Below are 19,694 nucleotides of genomic sequence, written 5' to 3'. Positions count from 1 at the left end.
CCAGATGCACAGTTTCCTTTGTATGTGCACATTTTGTTATGCAAAGAGGAAAGCATGCTGCACTAAGAAGTGCAGACAAAAAAGATAAATACATTTTGACACCTTTCAGCTCAAAAGTCTTTGAAGTAAGTCTTGATACGGAGCCACACCCAATAAATCCCAAGATAACTGCTTTGGGGGCACCAGCACCTAGCAACATCAGTGGAGCAGAGTGCAAAAACACAGTATGATAATATTCTTATAGACTTTCGATGTTGACTGCACATATATGTCTACTGGGCTGCAAAATAAACAGATTATCCACATGCATGTTGCAAACCTTTAGTATGAACTGCAGCAAAAATAGGTTTGTAAAGTTTTAGTTGTGAGTCTTGCGTGTTATTTCCAACCTCTGTCCCTGTCAAAGTTTAATTATCCTAAGCAGTCATGGTGTAGGGGCAGAAATGATGATGTGAGTTTCACTTAGTCATTCAAATTTGACAAAGGAGGTGTCAGGGACAGAGAGTGATTTAAGATCCCAAGAGCTTCGGAATTTTCTCACACTTCACACTTTCTTTGGTAATTATATAATAATTTCTCAGTTGCTTTGCAAATAGAAAGGGAAACAGTCTGCAAATGCAAAATGGTCCTGTTCTGGGACCAAGAGAAAATAAACTGCATATGCTGCCACTTATAATCCCAAACATACTGTAAATGTTTGGCTTGTTGTTGTTTTTACAGAAGCTGGGATGCAAAAAAAAAATGCATAAATGTGGACATCTGTTATCTGAGAGGAACACTTCAGCCTAAATTTCACTTACCAAAAGTTGTTGATTCCCATCCTTTCCTCCCATCAGCAGAGCATTAAATGAAATCTTGCAATGAGGCCATAGCTGGAGGTTCTATTTTGAGATGCATTAAGCTTGCAGAAACTCTAAATTGCTAAATAATTGAGACGAAACCTCATAGCCTTCACTAAGCCATCAGTGGGCTCATCACAGCCCTGACATCATCAGGAAAGTCATCCTATAGATGATGTCAGGGTTCCAATTTTCAGTAGACTTTTATTCATTAGCAACGGGACTGATATCAGCTTGGCTTGGATGATGCAAATTCCCTGAGTGGAAAGAAGTTGTTTTGTTTTGGGTTTTTTTTTTGCTTGTTTCTCACTGCATTTATTTTTCAAAGTAAATACGCAGAGTCCACCACGCTGTCATTTCTGTACTGTGATGCTCAATAATTCAACATGCAGATCTTTTTATAGCCTCTCATGTGAATACCAGAGAGACCACCTGATCTTTTTTTTAAGTCAACTTATAAAAAAATCCAACATCCTACAGATGTACTTTACTAAAAAAAAAACACGATTACAAAGCAGACAACGTGATAAAACCCCAAGCAGACTCAGCTTTTAGTATTTCAAGCTCAGTCTATTTTTTTTTTTAAACAGTTCCTCCAAGAGCCTGTTTGCAGTAGCACAGCTCAGACTACAGACTGGCATCTCTGACAGGCACAGCAGAACACGCAGGTGCTAAAACAGCATTCACGTGTGTTTAGTGTCTCAAAACGTCTGCGGAAGGACCATCAGAAACAAACCGTGATTGTCCCCCTCCATCCCGGTGGTCCTGATGCTGCCGCAGGCGTCGCTGGCCGGGGATGTCTCACCGAGCGCCCGAAGCAATCCGGAAACCTTCCTCCCTTCCTCGTGTTATCGCCTCCTCCTCCTCCTTCTCGCGCCTGCCTACAGCTCAGAGATGCAGACGCACCTAAACGTGCTACTTTTCAGCTTGTTGCTCCAATGCGCCTACTTGCCGTTTTAGGGTTAAGAAGGGAGTGTGTTCCCGATGCTGTCTGCTCGCCCCTCCCTCCCGCCCCACATGTGATGTCACACTTCCAAGTCACCTTTAACTCTGCCCAGTTGTTTACTGGGAAGATTTGTGTTCAGATACACTGTAAGCACGCGCTATGAGAACACATTTTGCATTACTGTAATATGGAAGGGAAAAAAATATTCAACTTTAAAGTCCATAGCAATAATTACATCAGAAATACATTAATCCCAGAAATTCAGTCCAAAAAGTATAAAGAACTGTTGTGTTTCCCTTCTAAACCTGTTTTGGTCTCTATGAAATCTAGAAGGACCATTCAAGTCTTTATTAGGTCCAAGTTGGCTTGGTCACAAGGGGATAGAGGAATAAAGTAAATGAGCAAGTAGAAAAGCACTGCACGCCTCTACACATGTGCACTAGAAGTTATTAATACCCACTCATGTTCTGTGGAAGGAATTAAAACTGGAGGCAGGTTAAGTAGATTTTCGTGTTGTTTCATGTTGGTTAGAGAGAGCTACAGTATGTAACTGTGAGGGGGAGGTGGGGATCCCAAAACTATTATGTTGGGCAGGATATTCTCAGTTTGCCAGTAATTGCAGGCACAAGTGCAAAAATCCAGCTGTTCCCAAACTAATCTACTTCCTTATCAAAACATTAATTGAATTAATATATATTAGAATGAACACATTTAATCTTTTAAATAGACTTTTAACACTTAGTATATGTGATGGTTTTTCCTCCATCTGAATTAAGATAAGCTTGTCAGCAGTCTTGAACTAGCCCTCTATTGTGAAAAAGAAATCTGAATGTTTAAGCTGCTTTGTTGTACATTTTCTATAACTGTGAAATATTAAAAGCAAAAGACAGAGAAAAAGTCAACTCACAAAAGTCACAACTTTATTGCACCTTTTTCATTAACAATAATCGGGTAAGAGCACTTTCATTATGAAAGCTCTCTTTCCTGGTTCAGAAAAGGTGGTGCAAAATACAGAATCATCAATGCAAACATGTGAACTGCCCATTCACCCTGGTTGGAGTTCCTCTGTGCCACTTTCAGAGTCACACTCTGTCAATTTCACAGCCGACAAACACATCCCACAGAAATCAGACTGCTGTAACCTCTTGTACTGTACACACTGTAGTGTCACAGGGAAGGTGTCCAATGGAAAACAGATGGCTCTATTAACACAACCAAACACATTTGCAGATAAATTCTTGAGTTAACATTCACCAACTAATTGGACTATTAGTAGCAAATTAAACATCTGTCTTTCTTCTTTAAATTACATATTTATAACAGTAAATCCTATATTTTTAACAGCCAATTCAAGGCAACATCTTTAGAATGAAAAATGCATGGGCGAATCTTTACAGCGTTCGAGGGAAACACAGGTAGCACAAGATGGACTGTACAGTCTTCTGCAGTGGCAAAGCAGTTTGTTACTTAGAACATCAGATTTTCTATGCATCTGTGCCCAGAGTCGGTGGAGGATGTTTCCTTGGTTCCCACACCTAAAATACTTGGTATAAAAAGAGTTTCTACAAGATGTACAGGATGCAATATGGTGGTCCAGGTAGAAGGGCGACAGTGATACGAAAAAACAAGAGTTTGATCTGAACATTGGTAAAGATTGGATACAGGAGGTTTGGGTTCCTGAGTCTCAGCCCAGTTTCTAGATGACCAGCATGACAGTCAGAAAATTGCATAGAGATTAAAAAAAAAAAAAAAATTATATATATATATATATATATACATATATAGCAAGAGGAAATGATCATGTGGCAGCCCCCCTCTAACACAGTGCCTTGTGTGTCAAAATCAAACTCTTATTTCAGTACACTGGAGAAAAGTGTGTGTGGAGGTTTGTTGCAGAGAATGAAAAAGGTCCAAACCCCAGATATGAGGTGTGTGAAGAAGGACCCGTGAGATGCTCAGTTTAACAGCTGCACTGTAGAAAAGATGTGTGTCCGAGTTCCCTCAGAAACCCCAGCTTCAACACTTTAAATGCACCTTGCACCAAGGAGCTATCTGAAGACAACCATTCACACATAAACATACATGTATAGATGCTTCTATGAATTAGACTGTTTTATTGCAGTCTATTTCTTTTAGTCTGAAATATATGGACATGTGAGGGAAAACAAAAACAAGTCAAATAAAAATCACATTTGATTTTTTTATGCTGTTTAAAAAAGTGGCAAATTAAACCTCAATTTTACCAACAATATGCAGGCAAAATTTGGTCCTCATAAAAGCCATGTGGCACAGATGTTGCAGTAGGATGAATAACAAGATGGGAGGAAAGCAGCAGAAAATAAAACATATAAAGAAACTTAAAAATATAGAATTCAGTTGCTAAATGAGTTCAGCTCTTTACAATCTGATATAGAATAACATAAGGTTTAAGAAAGGGAAAAAGGTCACTTCTACACTGTCTAACTTGCAAACCTTTATGCCTGCAAATGCAGCGATTTGCTCCGAGACCAGCCAGCTCTTCGGTTATGGCGCATTTAATTTCATTATAGCTTTCAGAGCAATAACTAAGGCTCAAAGGATGTCAACATACAACAGAAGTGCCATGAATGTGTAAGGGTTTTCTGTTAAACATTGATTAAACTGGGTCATCCTTTGTGACAGATTAAACAGATCAAATCCACTTCTCAATGAGGCCATTTTAGGTTTTAGTTTCATGTCATATGAAGGCGTTGCTGGTCAGAATGTCAGCGAATAATTCATGACACATTTCTTACTTTTAAATCTGGGAAAATGAAGTAAAAACAATATAAAGTGATGAGAAAAGGGAAAAGGAGAAGTTTGGTATCCAGTAATGTCTTGGTTTCCAGTCAGAAAGGCCTCAACAGAAATTAAAACTCTCAGCGTCGGACTCCAAATACTCTCTTCCCTGTAGGTGTCACCGACCACTTATTCTTCCTGTCCTGAATCTTCTGGAAGATGTTGCTGCCACTTCGCCACTTCTCTCTTTTATAGTTCTTCACTTTCTTTACCTGAACAATTGAAAGTATTCTGGTGAAACAAACTGAAAAAAGTAGTTCACAATGCCACTGATGTAAGACGGTATATTTTTGACGTCTTGTGTTAATTTTCTCCTCACCTTTCCCCTGTCGAAGTCTTCATCCCACTCATCTATCACCGTATCACACATGGCACTACGGACATCTTCGATGGCATCTCTGCTAACAGCGGAGACCTCACCATCCCAACTGAGAACTGAACAAAAAGCACAAATGTGTTCATGTATTCAAAACATTTTTTGAGACCCTAAGTGATGTGAAATCAAAGAACCATCAAGCAAACTCATCGCCTTGCTTCTCACCATTAGCTCCGTAGGCCTTGTCTGTGGCATTCTTGAGAAGCTCTTCCACCACTTGACTGGTCTTTTTTCCATCCCAGGCTACATGAGCTACGTGGCTTGAAGCATTTCCTAACGCACTTCCATCAGCTGCTGGCACCTGGCTGCGTTTGTAGCCGTCCTTCACCTGGCTGTCCCACACTACAACTGGCGCTGGAAGTCATTAGAAAAACAAAGAAATTGAGGTGAGACTTCATCAGGATCTTCAAAATCATAATAAATAGTCTCTTGTAGTAAAACAGCAGAGATAGTTGCTGCAGACTCATTTGGGTAAAATGGTTCCATTTGATACTTGGAATGAATGAAAACCTCAAGTTTGTTTTAATTTAAAATAAAGAAAAAAGAAGAGAAATAATTAAAAGCCAAAGAAATGAGAGTACTGGGTAAATAGAGGCATGATACAATGGAAAAAAGCTGACACTACCAGTCATTTTTTTCTGTTGCTCCACTGAAAAACAAGATCACTTACAATATTTTCCATTCATGAGACATAAATATTAGACTTTATATGTTTAGGAAAGAATTAATCATTCGGGACTGACTAGGACTAAATATGAAGTAGTTAAGTTTTGACTGTATTTTTATTGTTATTTAACTGAATTCACTGCACCAAACCCCACAGAAGAATCTGCTCTGTGTCTCTGACTAAGGAATCATCATCACTGCACCTCTCCTCTTCCAAAACTTCTTTTGTTGTGTAAGGACAAGCAATGTGTTGATGCTGTTGAGTGGTGGAGCCTGCTTGACATATCTAATCTAAATGTCCCGTCTAACCATGAGAGGAAAAAGGCTGCAGAGCGGCTGTGACTGACAGGAGGGGACTGGTCTGGCCAGTGGAGATGGGATGGGCCAAATTGCCTTGTCTTTCTTGCTGTGGAGAAAAAGTGGGTTTGAAAAGAAATGTTGAGTGACTCCAGCACAATCTAGGAGTCTGACCCAGCCTGAGTTTCTGCTCTTACTGGCACCTGATTAATGAACTGACCCACTTCTCAAGCCTGCTTGCAAACGGAGAGTTTGCAACCTGATGTTTTCTAGTAACGTTTTCCACAAGACTAATGCATTTATTTATGTCCCTGTAGAAGCTGAAATGATACATAATTCAACCATTACTGAATCATTAGTAAGGAACAGGGATAAATAATGACATGATTTTTCTTGTAATTTATAGCAAGACAAATGTTATCATAGTTAATGTGTTTGTATGGATGTCTGCATCATTGATAAGCTTATGTAAAACAATCAGCATGACAGTCATTACATATATTCAGCTTGGCGTGAGAAATGTTTGCCAGTAAATGATATGTTTTTGATTTGGTTTGATATGTTGGCTCTTTTAGTGCAAGTTTGAAAATATCTTATACAAATTCACTTTGCACCATCTCTGGGTTTTATCTGACTGTTGACCTGTATAATATTCATGTTCTGCCTGCATTTGTAGAGATGTCTTGCATTTCGTTACGATAAATGTTTCAGCATTGGCACTATGTACAGTTTGCAACAGCGGGTTAACGCGGCACATTTCTACAGTCATATTGTGCAACAGTATGTTGCTACAGGGTTCCACGTTCTCCAATTTATGTTTTTTGACAGAAACTGATATGTACAGTGAGTCCTCATTCACATACCTGTGCTTTGTTTGCCCATCCTATTATTCTCTGAGGTGCTCTTTTTGGACTGAGGTTCAGCATCAGCAGGCTTTCTCTCCTCATGCAGTTCCGTCTCTTCTTTTAGCCTTTTCTTTTTAAATTTCTTTTTACATATTGTCACATCTTTTGTATCATCACCAATGACTGCAGTCTTTATTTCAGGATTCCTGCTGGGAGGACATGAATAAAAGCAGAGGTTAGAAAGAGGTTATAAAACTGAAGTCAATGCAACTGCTTAGCGTGCACCTGTTTTACTTTTTTTTTTTTTTAAATTAATTTATTTTTTATAAAAAAAATTTTTAAAAAAAATTAATGTATTTTATATATATATATATATATATATATATATATATATATATATATATGATCAGTCAGCTATTCCAAATTATCTAAGTGAAAAGGGCATGCAAAGATTGAAATAAACTTCTGCTTACTTTTCTGGTACGGAGCAGGCAAAAGATGTTTCCTGTTGAGCCTTTTCTAGATGAATCATCTTTTTTCTCTTTTTCTTCTTCTTCTTTTTCTTCACAGAGTCACTTTCCTGTTCTTTTTTATTTGATTCGCACTGTGTTGGGCACGTGACAGATAACTGAGGCTTTTGCTTTGACGGTTCTGCATCTAAATGAGATGTTAGGTTCCATAAGCCGCCCTGACACCAGTCCTCGTCTTGATTTGATGAGTTTAAATGAGATGAGACGCATTCCCTCACTTTCATATCCTCCCCATCCTCGCTCTCCCTCTTTCGTTTTTTCTTTTTTTTCTTGCGCTTCTTCTCGCTCGCTGACTCTGTAGGGCTGGACTGTGCAAAGGAAGCCGAGGCTGTAACCGACTCCGCGCTACCTTCCACCTCTGAATGCCGTCGCTTCTTTTTCTTTTTCTTCTTCTGACAGACTTTTTCAGGCGAAGAGTCCAGGTCTGGCTCTTTGGCTGCAGACCTGACGGTATGGAAAGACTTGCGACTCTTTAGGCCTGGACTGTGAAGCCCGTTGGTGTTATGAGGAAGGCTAGCATTTGGTTTTTGCAGTGCGGAGGGAGAGGACTGTTTCTGTGGAGCCTGCTGTAGAAAGGATTCACGCAAGTGGGCAGAAGGCGATGACTGGGCTTTAGTTGAAAGGAATGGAGTGAATCTAGAAAGAAAATAGAAAAAAAAAAAAAAGATAATGACTGACAGGAAAAAAAAAAACCCTCAAGTAAAATGAGGCTCACGCTTCGTACCTGCGAGGGGGAGTGGGCGCAGTAACAGTGAAGGGGTTAAGTTGATTTTGATACATGGGATCAGTGGACAGCTGGTGTGGCAAATGGGGCAGAACATCAATGTTGCTCGGACTCCGGCTGTGAGCCTGCAGTTATTGACATAAATAAAAACTTGGTGGTCTAAAGAAAATAGCCATGAATGAGACAAAAATAAGGAAAGTCACACGAGGAAAAGGGGACATTTGAGGGGATGGCAGGAAAAGATGGAGGGAGTAAAATAAAGCGGAAAGGGTATGGCAGAGAAGAATTAGAAATGGTTAGAAAATAAGAGAAACTAAAGAAAAGGAAGACAAGTGCTAACGTGGTTGATTAGACGGGTACACCGGAGAAATAACATCACATAAAGCAGAGATACTAGCAGAAATATGAGTTTACTTGCTGCCATAAAACTAGTCTCCTGCTCACTAAAATCTGGGGTCACACAGAGGAGTGACAACTGGGATCTAAATTACGATGAGCTTTCATAGCAACAGGAAGTGGTGCAGCTGCTGTGAAGAGAAGTTTACCTTCTTGGCTGACAGGGCTAGCTTCTTGGCAGGTGGAGGTGACATGGTGCTGGTGGTTTCAGAAGCAATATTGTTGATGGCTGGCGGTTTTATTTTTGCCGTCTTCTGCTCCTCTGTGCTCTGAGATCGCTCCACGCTCCTGGCTGGAGAAGCCAGGATACTGGAGCCTTTCCGAGGAGTGGATGGAGTTTCTCCTGCTGGAGCACTCTTGGGACCAACAGAGTCCTAAACAAAAGATTATGGGCTGTGATCATCGTTTGTGCATAAGCAGACCTTTAAACAGCTGTAAAACAGCCGCTTACATGCCATAAGAACCCCCCCATTACTCTGCAATAACTCTGTAACTATACTCTGTAAGTCAAGACATCTTAAAAACATTGTTATATACAAAGAAAACTATATAACTTTACACATATTTATAAATAGTTCCTGTTGAAAAATAAAATTTGGCAATATTAAAACTTTAATATTTAACCCTCCACTTCTGATATAATTCCATTTTGGATTTTACAAGTATTTTGTTGAAAAACATTTACTGGTGTGGATGGAAATCAAATAGCTATATTCTGAGCTAGCAGCTGCTACCTCAACCTTAATTACTGCAAAGATTTACTAGTACTTGTTATCTACAACTTTTCTAGTTGGGAAACTTCCACAATCTTTAAGAAAATCCTAATAGTCTATTTGATTCAGAAATGGACAATCTTGTAGTGAATTAAATTTTCACCTGAAGAAACAGAATCACCTAAAACTCCACAGCTCTAGAAAATACTCCTCAGTGCCAGAGTCCCATGTAACAGAATACTTTTATATTAAGTATTTTAATACCCAAGATTCCCGTGAAAAACGCTGTTCAAATATAAAAGTTGTATGGTTAGCTGATAGTAACAGGAACCAGAACTTAAATTATTATTTTCTGTGTCAAATTTCTTGCGTGATTTGTAGATGAATCCGTCTGTGCTGCCAGGATTTATTTCCCAGTAAAAATGTTAAGACTTGACTGTAAGTGTTGTTACATTCTTTGGTAGCCGAGGCCTAAAATGTCTTGACTGAAGTAAGACTTGTTTTTATTGTTGTTTATGTACCTTTGAGTCAGTGGTGTCGGCAGAGGACGAGTCAGACAAAGACTTATATGAGGTAGACGGTGCCATTCCTCTGCCTTCGCCACCTTGTTTCTTGTCCCCCTCCGTCCTGCTAACCCCATTATTGGAAGGGGTCGGGGTGGTGCTGCGAGACTGCACCTGGCTTTGAGGGGAGGGCTTCTTCACCTTCTTAAAAGGTTCCTCAATAACCGTGGGTCCACCTGACAGCTTGGACGGACCATTGGAGGACGACGTCCAGTTGGAAAGTCTGGGCTGGGGTTGAGTGCTTACACCATTCCTGGAAATGGGTAAACCCAAGCCACCATCCATAGACTGGATCTTGCGCAGCTGTGCAGGCTCAAGTTTCTATCAAAGAGCGTAAAATTAGACGAAAATAAGCAACAACTAATCAAAAGGTGCAGAAATAGAAAGTTTCACTATTTCAAACTATGTTTTCAGCTTAAATCTAAACTCTTTTACCTTTGTGACCTGCGGGGAGGAGAGAGGTCCATTCAGGTTGGCCCTCTTTATCTGCTCTGATGAAGCACTGTTCTTCCCAGAATGCAGCATCCCCTGCTTGGCCGTTTGTCCATCTGCATTCTTCTTCGTTTCTGGGATCCTTGATTACATAATTAAAACCAATTTATTTAATGACAAATCAGGAGGAACAGACGCCTTTTTTTTAATGTTACGCAACAGCGTCTCACCTCAGGTAGAAAAGCACATAAGCCTGCTGGTTCAAGACCACTTTGATGTTACTCGAGTGCACCATCGAGTCATTCATTTGGTACCACTGCCCATTACTCGCCTAGAATGGAAAAAGGATTAAAACACTAAAAATAAAACGAACCTCTTAAAAAAAAATGTATTCAATGTAAGTACATATTTTAAATTGAATGTAACGTTATAATAGCTACCTTAACGTAGCAGTAGTAGTGGCCAGCATGGCAGCTGTAGCCCGAATGCACCAGGACAGCATACAGGCCGTACATTACAGGGTCACCTGAGCTCTGAGACATGTATGGCCGGATGTTCAGGAATTCTGGGTAACCTACATCCTGGAAGAAAAAAACAACAGATGAGGAAAAAGTTAAGAAATGCAGAGGAATAAGATGCCTTTTATAAAACAGTCAAACAGACACTTTATTTCTGACCTTTGTTATTTTTCCTCCACTGAAGTTGGCAAACCTCTTCAATGAAAGCGTTAGCACATTAGATGTCCGATGGACTGTGAAACGCTTGGTGGCCGGCACTTTCTTTTTGCACCTGAGGGAAACAGGGATTCATGATCATATTGCATCTGAATATGTTTGTTTTGAAAACTAGACATGTTCTGGGATGTTTTCAGTGAATGAACTCACTTGGCGCACATATAGGCATTCTCTCCACTTAAAACGTCTGGTTTAACAAACAGCTCGAGGGCTCGCACAATGTTTGCTGCTTGCTGCAAAATGAGAACAGAAAAATCATCACGGGGTAGCTGCTGAAAGCTTATGTAAACATTCTGTTTTTACAACGTAAGTCCATGGGGGACAGGACATACCCGTATCTCAACAGCAATGTCCAGGTATGGGTCGTATGTGTCTGACACACTTTTGCAAATGGAGCACTTCACTGAAAGACAAAATTTAAAAAAATATACCCAACTTGTGTTGATAGAGTTGAATAAATGCGGTTAAACATCGCTGTCAGATAAAACTTGAAGGGCAAACCTCTTCACATTTAATAATCTCTCATTTCAAGCCTGACTGTCAGCTATGAGGCCAGTGTGAAACTTTCCCAAGATCCTCTTTAGTCTGAAGTTGGTAAAATCATGAACTGCTTTCGAAATACAACTACATGAAATTTAAATGATCAGAAGGATTTTTAAATGTATCTGAAGCTGTAATAAGCCTCAGATATTAAACATGATGATTGTTACATTATATAATTGAATATTAGACCTCATGAGCCATTTTGTTGACAGTGACTTGACTAGGAGAAATGGTTCAATAATACCAAAAGCAACCAATGCAAAACTTTGCACATCTCTGGTGGCTGACATTTCTGTCTAATAGGGGTAAAAGAGGAAAAAAAAAAAAAAAAACATCCAATACCTCTTGACCTGAGGTAACCTCCAAAGATCTGGTGGACCAGAGTTGTTGCTTGAGTCTGCCTATCGAGCCTAATAACAGGAAGTAAAAAGAAAGGTGTTAACCACAAAATTATTTTCAGAACAACGAATTCAATAAGCATAAAAAAACTAACTTTGGGTAGCCGTTGAGACAAGCTTTCTGCATGGCATCAATGGTGTAGCGCAAAAACTCATGGGCATCCTCTTGGCTTCCGAAGCGGAAATGTCTGGCAATTTCTGTGGGAGACAAAAGGGCATTTTAAGAGTTTGTTGCCAATTCAATGTCTGAGACCAAAATGCTTTAACTAAATTAAACATTTTAAGCCACATCTTTTAAGTTGGCAAGTCGCGCTTATTAAAAATTGAAGCCAGCATGTACATTACTGTATAGAGGATGGATTTCTACCCAAATCGTTGATAGGTAGAAAACACTAACTTCCTTCCCTCAAAATGAAGTTGTTACGATCTAATAAAGAAGCCTCTATGTAAAACACTAACTTCTTACATGCTGGAATATTAGTAAATAAAAAATAAAACTTTTATCCAGTCAATATATGCTTACGTTCATAGAAGACTCTTTAATGGCTACTTCAAGCTGACCTCCAATAATAGTAGCCCATTAATCCCAGGCATGCATCTGAATGATGGATCTTTTAAAAAGCTTATGGTCAGGAACTTCAACCAACTGACTCATCTACAGTAAAAGTCTTGCATTAGAGCAAATGCAGCTGTAAACACTTTGCCCCGTGTGATTTCTTAATGGAAAAAAAAAAAAGAGAGAGACTGTAAGCTGGCAGAATTCTGATGTGCTCATGACCACATTTCCAGCACAGCATCCTTACTCACTGAGGATAACTGAGTCACATCAGTGTGGGAAAAGGAATAAGACACCATGCACTTCTGAGCAATAGCAGGCAGCCATAGGAGGAGGAGACAATTCCTTAGAGGACATCAAATCTGTGTGCATTTGATTTATGTGTTGTGCTTTAATTGAGTTAATGAAACCCCCGGCTTTGAAGCCCAGAGGCAATGCAATAATCAGTTCTAGTGTATGATGAACGCTATACATTTGTAATTATTGGATTTATTCTGTGAATAAGAAGAGATTTTTCACATTTTAGACAGCTTCAGATGTCGAGGCACATTTTTAGCTTCAGGTTAAGACACGAGTTTGGCGTGTAGAAAAGTAAATACAGTCCTGAGTGCTGGTGGAGGAGGAGAGAGGCAGGTAGCTCAAATATTTTTGTGCTAAAGCTGCTCCTCTAAACCCGCAGTCACAAGGAGACAGAGAGGGCATTGGGGAAGGAGGGAGGGAGGAGATGAAAGGGGGAGGGACAGAAATTGAGGCACAAGAATGTAGAGACATGATTGCAGCAGCATATAAGGAAAAAAAGCACACAGGTAAGGACGGAAGAGACTAGGCTGCCATGAGACTAAAGACACTAAAGCACAGCATGTGAAAAGTGCAGCTCAAACCTCATCCATACTCTGGACAAAAGAAAAAAACCCAAACCATTCACTACCTGCAGTCTCACTGCTCTACTTAATGCACTGCAGTTACTGGTGGTTGGTGCCACATGGGACACAGTGGGAAGCGTTGCATCACTGTGCCTGTCTGTGTTCAGAATTCAGGTTCAACTGACTCCTGCTGCCATATAGATCCAATTTACTGCATCTAACTCAGACACAATCATGCTGTGTTGTAGCGAGATGGTCTTACTTTTTAGGTCTCTGATGAAGGAGACAGGCTTAATGGCGTTGCCTGTGTTGGCAAAGGCTTGGATGATGTGGTTCTGCATTACACAGATCATGCAAAAACCTGACTGGTGACCTGAAACACAAACAACAGGGCAGAAAAAAGCAGAGCGATCCTGTCAAAGCTCTTATTTTCAAAGTGAATATTAAGGTACTGCATTGGAAAAAACTATCTAAAAATCAGGCTGTACTGGATTAGGAAAACATGATATACAATGTTGATCAGTACTGTAATGATGATGGGAACTGGCCAAACCAAAACAGTCATTTCAAACATATTCTGCCATCTCAGATATAATACCAAAGATTGCATTTACTTCTGCAATAAGAACAAAAACAAACTTCCACTAATTGGAAAGGAATGGAGCCTTCATTAATATATCTAGTGTATATTTTTTCCTATTTCAAGTCAAAACATCTTCACAATGTTGATACTGACCACGTCTTTCCAAAATATTGGACAGGTCCATTTTACATACAGAAATAAAGGGGGGAAAAAACATTTTTTGTTCAATTGCAGTGTTTTGAGCAGATTTTGAGCTGATGGATACTAATGGAACAGAAAAAAACCATCCTGCAAATCACATTTCTGATACCATTCATGGATCAACTTTTGTGATAACCTGAACAATCATCTGTTTCCACTTTCACAGAAGTAAGATAGAGGACAGACGAATATTCAAAAACACTGATCTCCAACTGTATGCCTCTAAGTACTTCTTACTTGTCTAGAGGAGAGCATCAGTCAGTTAGTAAAAGGTTAAAGGTTAAGTTCAGCTGTACTGCTAGGACAATCTGGCTACTGCTATAGTTTAGCTGTGATGTGGGCTCACAGTAGTTAAACCACAGAAGTTCCAAACGGAGACTATAAAAAGTGCATTGGATGCTTTTCCACTTGCATTTGTCCAGTGTTGTTTACAGTGTTGCTGGTAAAGCCACAAAAGGGAAAGATAAATTGCTGGCACTCAATTCTCTGTCTTCATATATATCTAAATTAATGCTAGTCAGCACAGCTGTATGAGACTGGATGGGTGTTGCTTTGACTGCTGTAGCTAAATGGAGTTACAGGACAGCATTATAACAGTGAGAACCTAATTTGCTTGGCCTTATTGTTAAAAAGCATTTCTGGGCAGTGATCACTCCGCTGAGTGCTAGCAATGCACTGCTGAATGGATTTCTTTCGACAGGTCTATAAAAATAAACCTAACACTTATCAACATCTCAGTTACTTCATATTCTGTTAAAAAGAAAAAACTAAACTAAACTAAAACGTGCTCACTTGTCATTGATGTGGCTTATTCAAGCTGGAATCAAAACTAAATCTAAGCCAGGCTGTAATAAGTAGGAAAAAAAATAGGATAAATGATGCCGTCATTAAAAAAAAGCAGCTGTTCTTATTTGGCTCTAATCTGCACATGGGCCTTGTAGGAGTTATTTTACAAGCGGTGTATGTTGTGAAAAGTCTTCTAAAAGAATGCGAGTAAATAAGATAGTAAATCTGGTAACAACATTCAAGTGCACAAGTAAGTACTCACAGGCACGACTGTGCTCCTTTGAGAGTAAGTAGTTGGCAAGTGGCGGGGTGTAGGTGAGACACTGCACAGTGGAGTTGAGGAAGCAAGTGTTGCCAAGGTTGTGGAGGCCGGCTCCAACCCTGTAAACACGCTCCCATTTCAGAGTAAGCTTGTTCCCTGGAAAGAGCATCTTCTGTGGGGCTGGGATCCCATCACCCTGACCGCCAATCACATTTTCAGACACTGAAGGAGAGGGAACACACAAAGCTAGTATCTTAGGACAAAAGGAAAACATTGAAAATATAAATCCATGCTAAATGTCCAATTACCTTGCCTCTTTATTTGAGCAGGTTCAGGGACCTTCTGCCCTGAAGCACCTTCAGTTCTGGGATTGAGGATCACATATTTGTTTTTCAGGCTGTCCAGCTGATAGGAGAAACCCTTGCTGGCAGGCTCAAACTCTATTTTTTGCAAAAGGACCTTCTTGGCTGAAGATGCCAACAGTTTGTTGAGGTCACCCTCATCACTCGTCTCCTTTCGACCAGGCTTTAACGCCTCCTTGAGTTTGTCCACTATCGGCATTGTTGGAGCATCCCTGCAGAGGGAGGCAAGCATCATAACATATTCTTACATAAACACTCTACTCACAATAAAATCACCTTGCACTGCTTTGTGTGTACCAGGGCTGGAAATAAATGAATCTTTTGTTCAAACAGATCCTAAATTAGTCTCCCAGCTATAAATATGAAGCATCTATTAACACACTTGTCAGGGCGTGCTTTAATAAGACCTTCTCCAGGCTTCATTCCTTGACGTTGCCTCACAAGTGATAAGGACAAAGCGCATCTGAGGAGCCAGCTGAGCTTTGGCAGCTGTCCCCAGTTATGCAAGACATCAGATGCAAGTAACATAAGGTTTGGAAGTGTATAAAACAGGAGAGCATGAGCATTTAGAGAGCATCAAAAGGTGGAAACAGCTGTTGTCAAGTCACACTTAAACAAGCCTTTAAAAAAAAAAAAAAAAAAAAAAAAAAAAAAAAATACACACACACACACAGAAACAGCAAAACACTTATGGTATTTTTATTCATGAGTGATACAAGGTATCCAAAAGAAATCACAGAAGGCATTAGCTGCTTTAAAAAGATGATGTGGGCACTTTTTGTTTTGTGCAGCTTTAAAGACAGAGTATCTGAGTGAACTACAAAGAGTCTGAGAGCACAACGTGTGCATTTCCAGAACCAACAGTGATCCATCAGGATAAGTGAACAATTTATGTTTCTTTTTCACAAATTTATATTCAGAGTTGCTGACTGACACCTACGTTCACCCTTCATTCATGCTCCTATGGAGCTTTATTTACCCAGGTACCCAAGAAGCTTCAAACGCAAATCTTGGTATAATTAAAAACATGAGATGTAGATGTTTGAGGGGTACAATAAAAGAAGCAAAAGGCACAAATTCTCATGCTAATCAGAGTGGGCAGTGATGTCACAAATAGGAAGGGGGAGAGGCTGTACATGCACTGTATGCACAAGGGCACACTGACCTTCCCGTGCTGCTGATACTACTAAGAACAACGAAGCCAATGAGGAAACCAAGTGCAGGAATGCAACTGCTAGACCAGGCAGTGATGCTGGTATGTGGACCACAAGATGACAGATCATATCGCAATTATTAACCATGTATTGGAGTACACAGCGCACAGAAACTTCCTATTTTTGCTGCTATTTATAAAGACTCACAGTGCTAAGTCATTTGAATAATCCCATTAGAGGTTCTGTGTCTTTTTTCCTAGATTTTCTCTTTTCTTTTCTCTGAGGTAATGCGAGCAATAAATGAAATTACAGATTGAGCACATTTTCCCACAAATTGTTTTTTGTTTTTTTTTTTTTGTTTTTTTTTTTTAATAGTACGGATTCAGCAAGCATGAACTGTTTATTAAAATATGAAAAAATAAAAAAAACAGCCATGGATAAAACATTAACTTTGCAAGAGAGGACAGTTTTTCAGTAGTGATGTTGACTAATTTATACCAATATTTCCAGAAGCAAACTATTAATATCTATGCTTAAATTCAAGATTACAGTTATGTGGTGTGATCAATATAAAAAAGTCAGAATATCAAACTGTTTTGTTTTTGCTTTACATTTCCCAGCTCATGTATCTGTTTATCATCAAAGCGGTCTATTTGATATAAAAATTTCATGCAAAAGTATGAGCTTAAGTTGAAGTAAAAAGCAATCAAAATAAAAACATGGCATTTTTATTCTTTTTTTTTTTTTTTTTTTTTTTTTTTATTGTGAAGGATATTATTCGCTTGTTTGATATGACTTTACATTTTTACATCGGTTGCTATAGATGTTTATAAATATGCATTGCCCCTATTAAATAAAATGATAAATGAAAAAATAATTTTACAGACATGTAAGCCACTGTCCATTTTCTATTTGTACCACTCTTAAAAAACACCTCATTATTTAGAAAAAAAATTGGAGACGGAGGCTGACCACACTTTCCAATTAACAATTACTTGTTATACATACATCCAAACTGTAGTGTTTTTCTGTTAATTTTCATGACACAAACTTAGTATAAACTTATAAAAAAAAATGTGTACAGTCCTCCTGAAGCATGACACCCATTTATTGGATGAATAAAGAAAAAAACAAACAAAAAATAATATTTCTGCATTTTAGGCTTTATATATATATATATATATATATATTTATATACACACATATACATATACACACACACACACACACACACACACACACACACACATACACTGTACAGATATTAGTACATCAATACTATCAAACAGTAGAAAATTATGTGGATATAGAACATCTTTCATCCAGCTGTTAATGAGGGTGAATGAAGGAGACAAATGGTTTTTTTATGATTATTTTAAACAACTACAATTACATGGTAAGTTAACATCAAGTAAGGACATCGGCCTACAGCTTCAAATAATCTTCTATGGTTCATGTTAGGATAGATCCAAACATTTATTGTCTTTATCTTTTATATAGCTGTAAGTCAGTCATATGGGGACCTGGTACTTCATAACCTGCTATTAAAGAAATGTGTGAGTATATCTAGTAAGTCTTAATATTACTAGCACCTGATAAAAAATAAAAAAAAAGAACTGCCAATGTTAAAAGCATAAAACAAATTTGCTAAACTTTTCATATGTTTATAATTCCCATTACTGAACTCATATCAGAGCAGCTGTCATGCAAGGTGCTTGGCCGCCATCAGGAACAAACTGGGATGAAGAGTTTGGCACAAAAACACTTTGCTATGTGAATGGGCCAAAGATCTACGCACTAAGTCTGAAATTTGTGCTCTGGGCTGCACATCCCAAAGCACAGCAAGACATATTTTCTTTTGTATAACATGGATGACAGCAAGCAGGAACTGTTCATTAAAATATCAGAGCAATTGATAAAACATTGAGCCCGCAAATATTTTGCTGATGATTTTGAAATAATCTAATTTCTCCAACTACTTGCACATTGTCATTTTCTGACATATAATAAATAATATTTAGATAACTGACAGAGTTGGAAATTGACAAGATATTTTATTCTCCAAAATGATGGACGCGTTTTAAAACTTAATATAAAAAATGTCTTGCAAAATAACTTTTTTCTTATTTTGGATGTTCAATTTACATTAGGCCAGACTAGTACAAAAACAGGCCTGTAACTGTTTAAAAATTATAATCATAATGGCTATTGACTTATTCATTGTTAGTGGATATCTAATATTGAAAGGCCAACAAAATACAAAGACAAAAAAGGGTACTTCTATAAGAAGCACATTAAATCACATCAATTCACTCTTTGACCGGAAACAGAAAGATTGACTTTTCCTGAAGCAGCGCTGCTGCTTTTGTCACCTTCTCTAGTTTAAAACATATTTAGAGAAAAAGTCAGTTGCACAATATAAATCATTTTCAGTGTGCGTGGTTCATTTAATTCTTCGTCAGCCCTTTTTGTCGCCGAAGCAGCACAACATTACCAGTCATCAGAGCTTACATGCTAAGTTGCTAACCTTGGTCATAGCCATTGTCGACCTGTAATGCTTAATTTTTTTCTTTTTCTTTTTTCTTTTAACAAAACACGGCTAATCTGCATTTACTGAGATAGCAAACTCTTCGATATTTAACCGTTCCTACAGTCGACGGTCTCACAATAAGCCTCTACAGGCTTTACCACAGCAGTGGCTATTAGCCCGCAAGCTAACTTAACGTGGCGACAGCCTTCTTGCTGCAATGTGGGGTTAGCATGTCAGAATCCAGGTGGCTAACAATCTCCAACTTCAACATCATCTCCTACAGGCTCACGACAGCAATTTGGACACACACAGCCATAATTGATTTTTCAATAACCATGCGTTTCTTTACTCACCTTGCTTTCGATGTGGCAAAATTAGTGTCAATAGAAGGATCTGCTCCCCCAGATGAAGCTATCGATACTGGTATTTTCGCCCATGCTGCATTATGAGAGGGCGGCAACAGCAATGACAGACAGGTGTCTTCGACCAACCACAGAACAGGTCATGCAGTGACAGAAAGATTCAGCCAATTGGCGCTTAACGTGACGTTGCACTGTCGACAGAGTGCCACACGTGAC

The 19,694-nt window shown here is 38.9% G+C and overlaps 1 protein-coding gene across 2 annotated transcripts; it reads right to left on the bottom strand.

Moving 5' to 3' along the window:
• Positions 1-3,579: 3,579 nt before the first annotated feature.
• On the bottom strand, positions 3,580-19,558 carry usp36 (ubiquitin specific peptidase 36). Of its 2 annotated transcripts, none has more exons than XM_079252871.1 (20): positions 19,470-19,558; positions 15,379-15,644; positions 15,071-15,292; positions 13,501-13,611; positions 11,915-12,017; positions 11,764-11,831; positions 11,211-11,281; positions 11,029-11,111; positions 10,822-10,933; positions 10,585-10,725; positions 10,375-10,475; positions 10,148-10,286; positions 9,671-10,033; positions 8,586-8,810; positions 8,041-8,165; positions 7,260-7,952; positions 6,805-6,995; positions 5,144-5,332; positions 4,922-5,037; positions 3,580-4,814 (listed from the first exon to the last, which is right to left on the bottom strand). In XM_079252871.1, the coding sequence occupies exons 2-20, from the start codon at positions 15,629-15,631 to the stop codon at positions 4,683-4,685; spliced, it is 3,438 nt and encodes a 1,145-aa protein (XP_079108997.1). In that variant the 5' UTR covers positions 15,632-15,644; positions 19,470-19,558; the 3' UTR covers positions 3,580-4,682. The 2 variants fall into 2 exon arrangements, with proteins under 2 accessions (XP_079108997.1, XP_079108998.1); XM_079252872.1 differs by having other exon boundaries at positions 6,805-6,992.
• Positions 19,559-19,694: the final 136 nt, after the last annotated feature.

Source organism: Telmatherina bonti (assembly GCF_933228915.1).
Source record: "Telmatherina bonti genome assembly, chromosome: 14".
Lineage (NCBI taxonomy): Eukaryota > Metazoa > Chordata > Actinopteri > Atheriniformes > Telmatherinidae > Telmatherina > Telmatherina bonti.
This window is presented reverse-complemented; position numbering and strand designations above follow the sequence as displayed.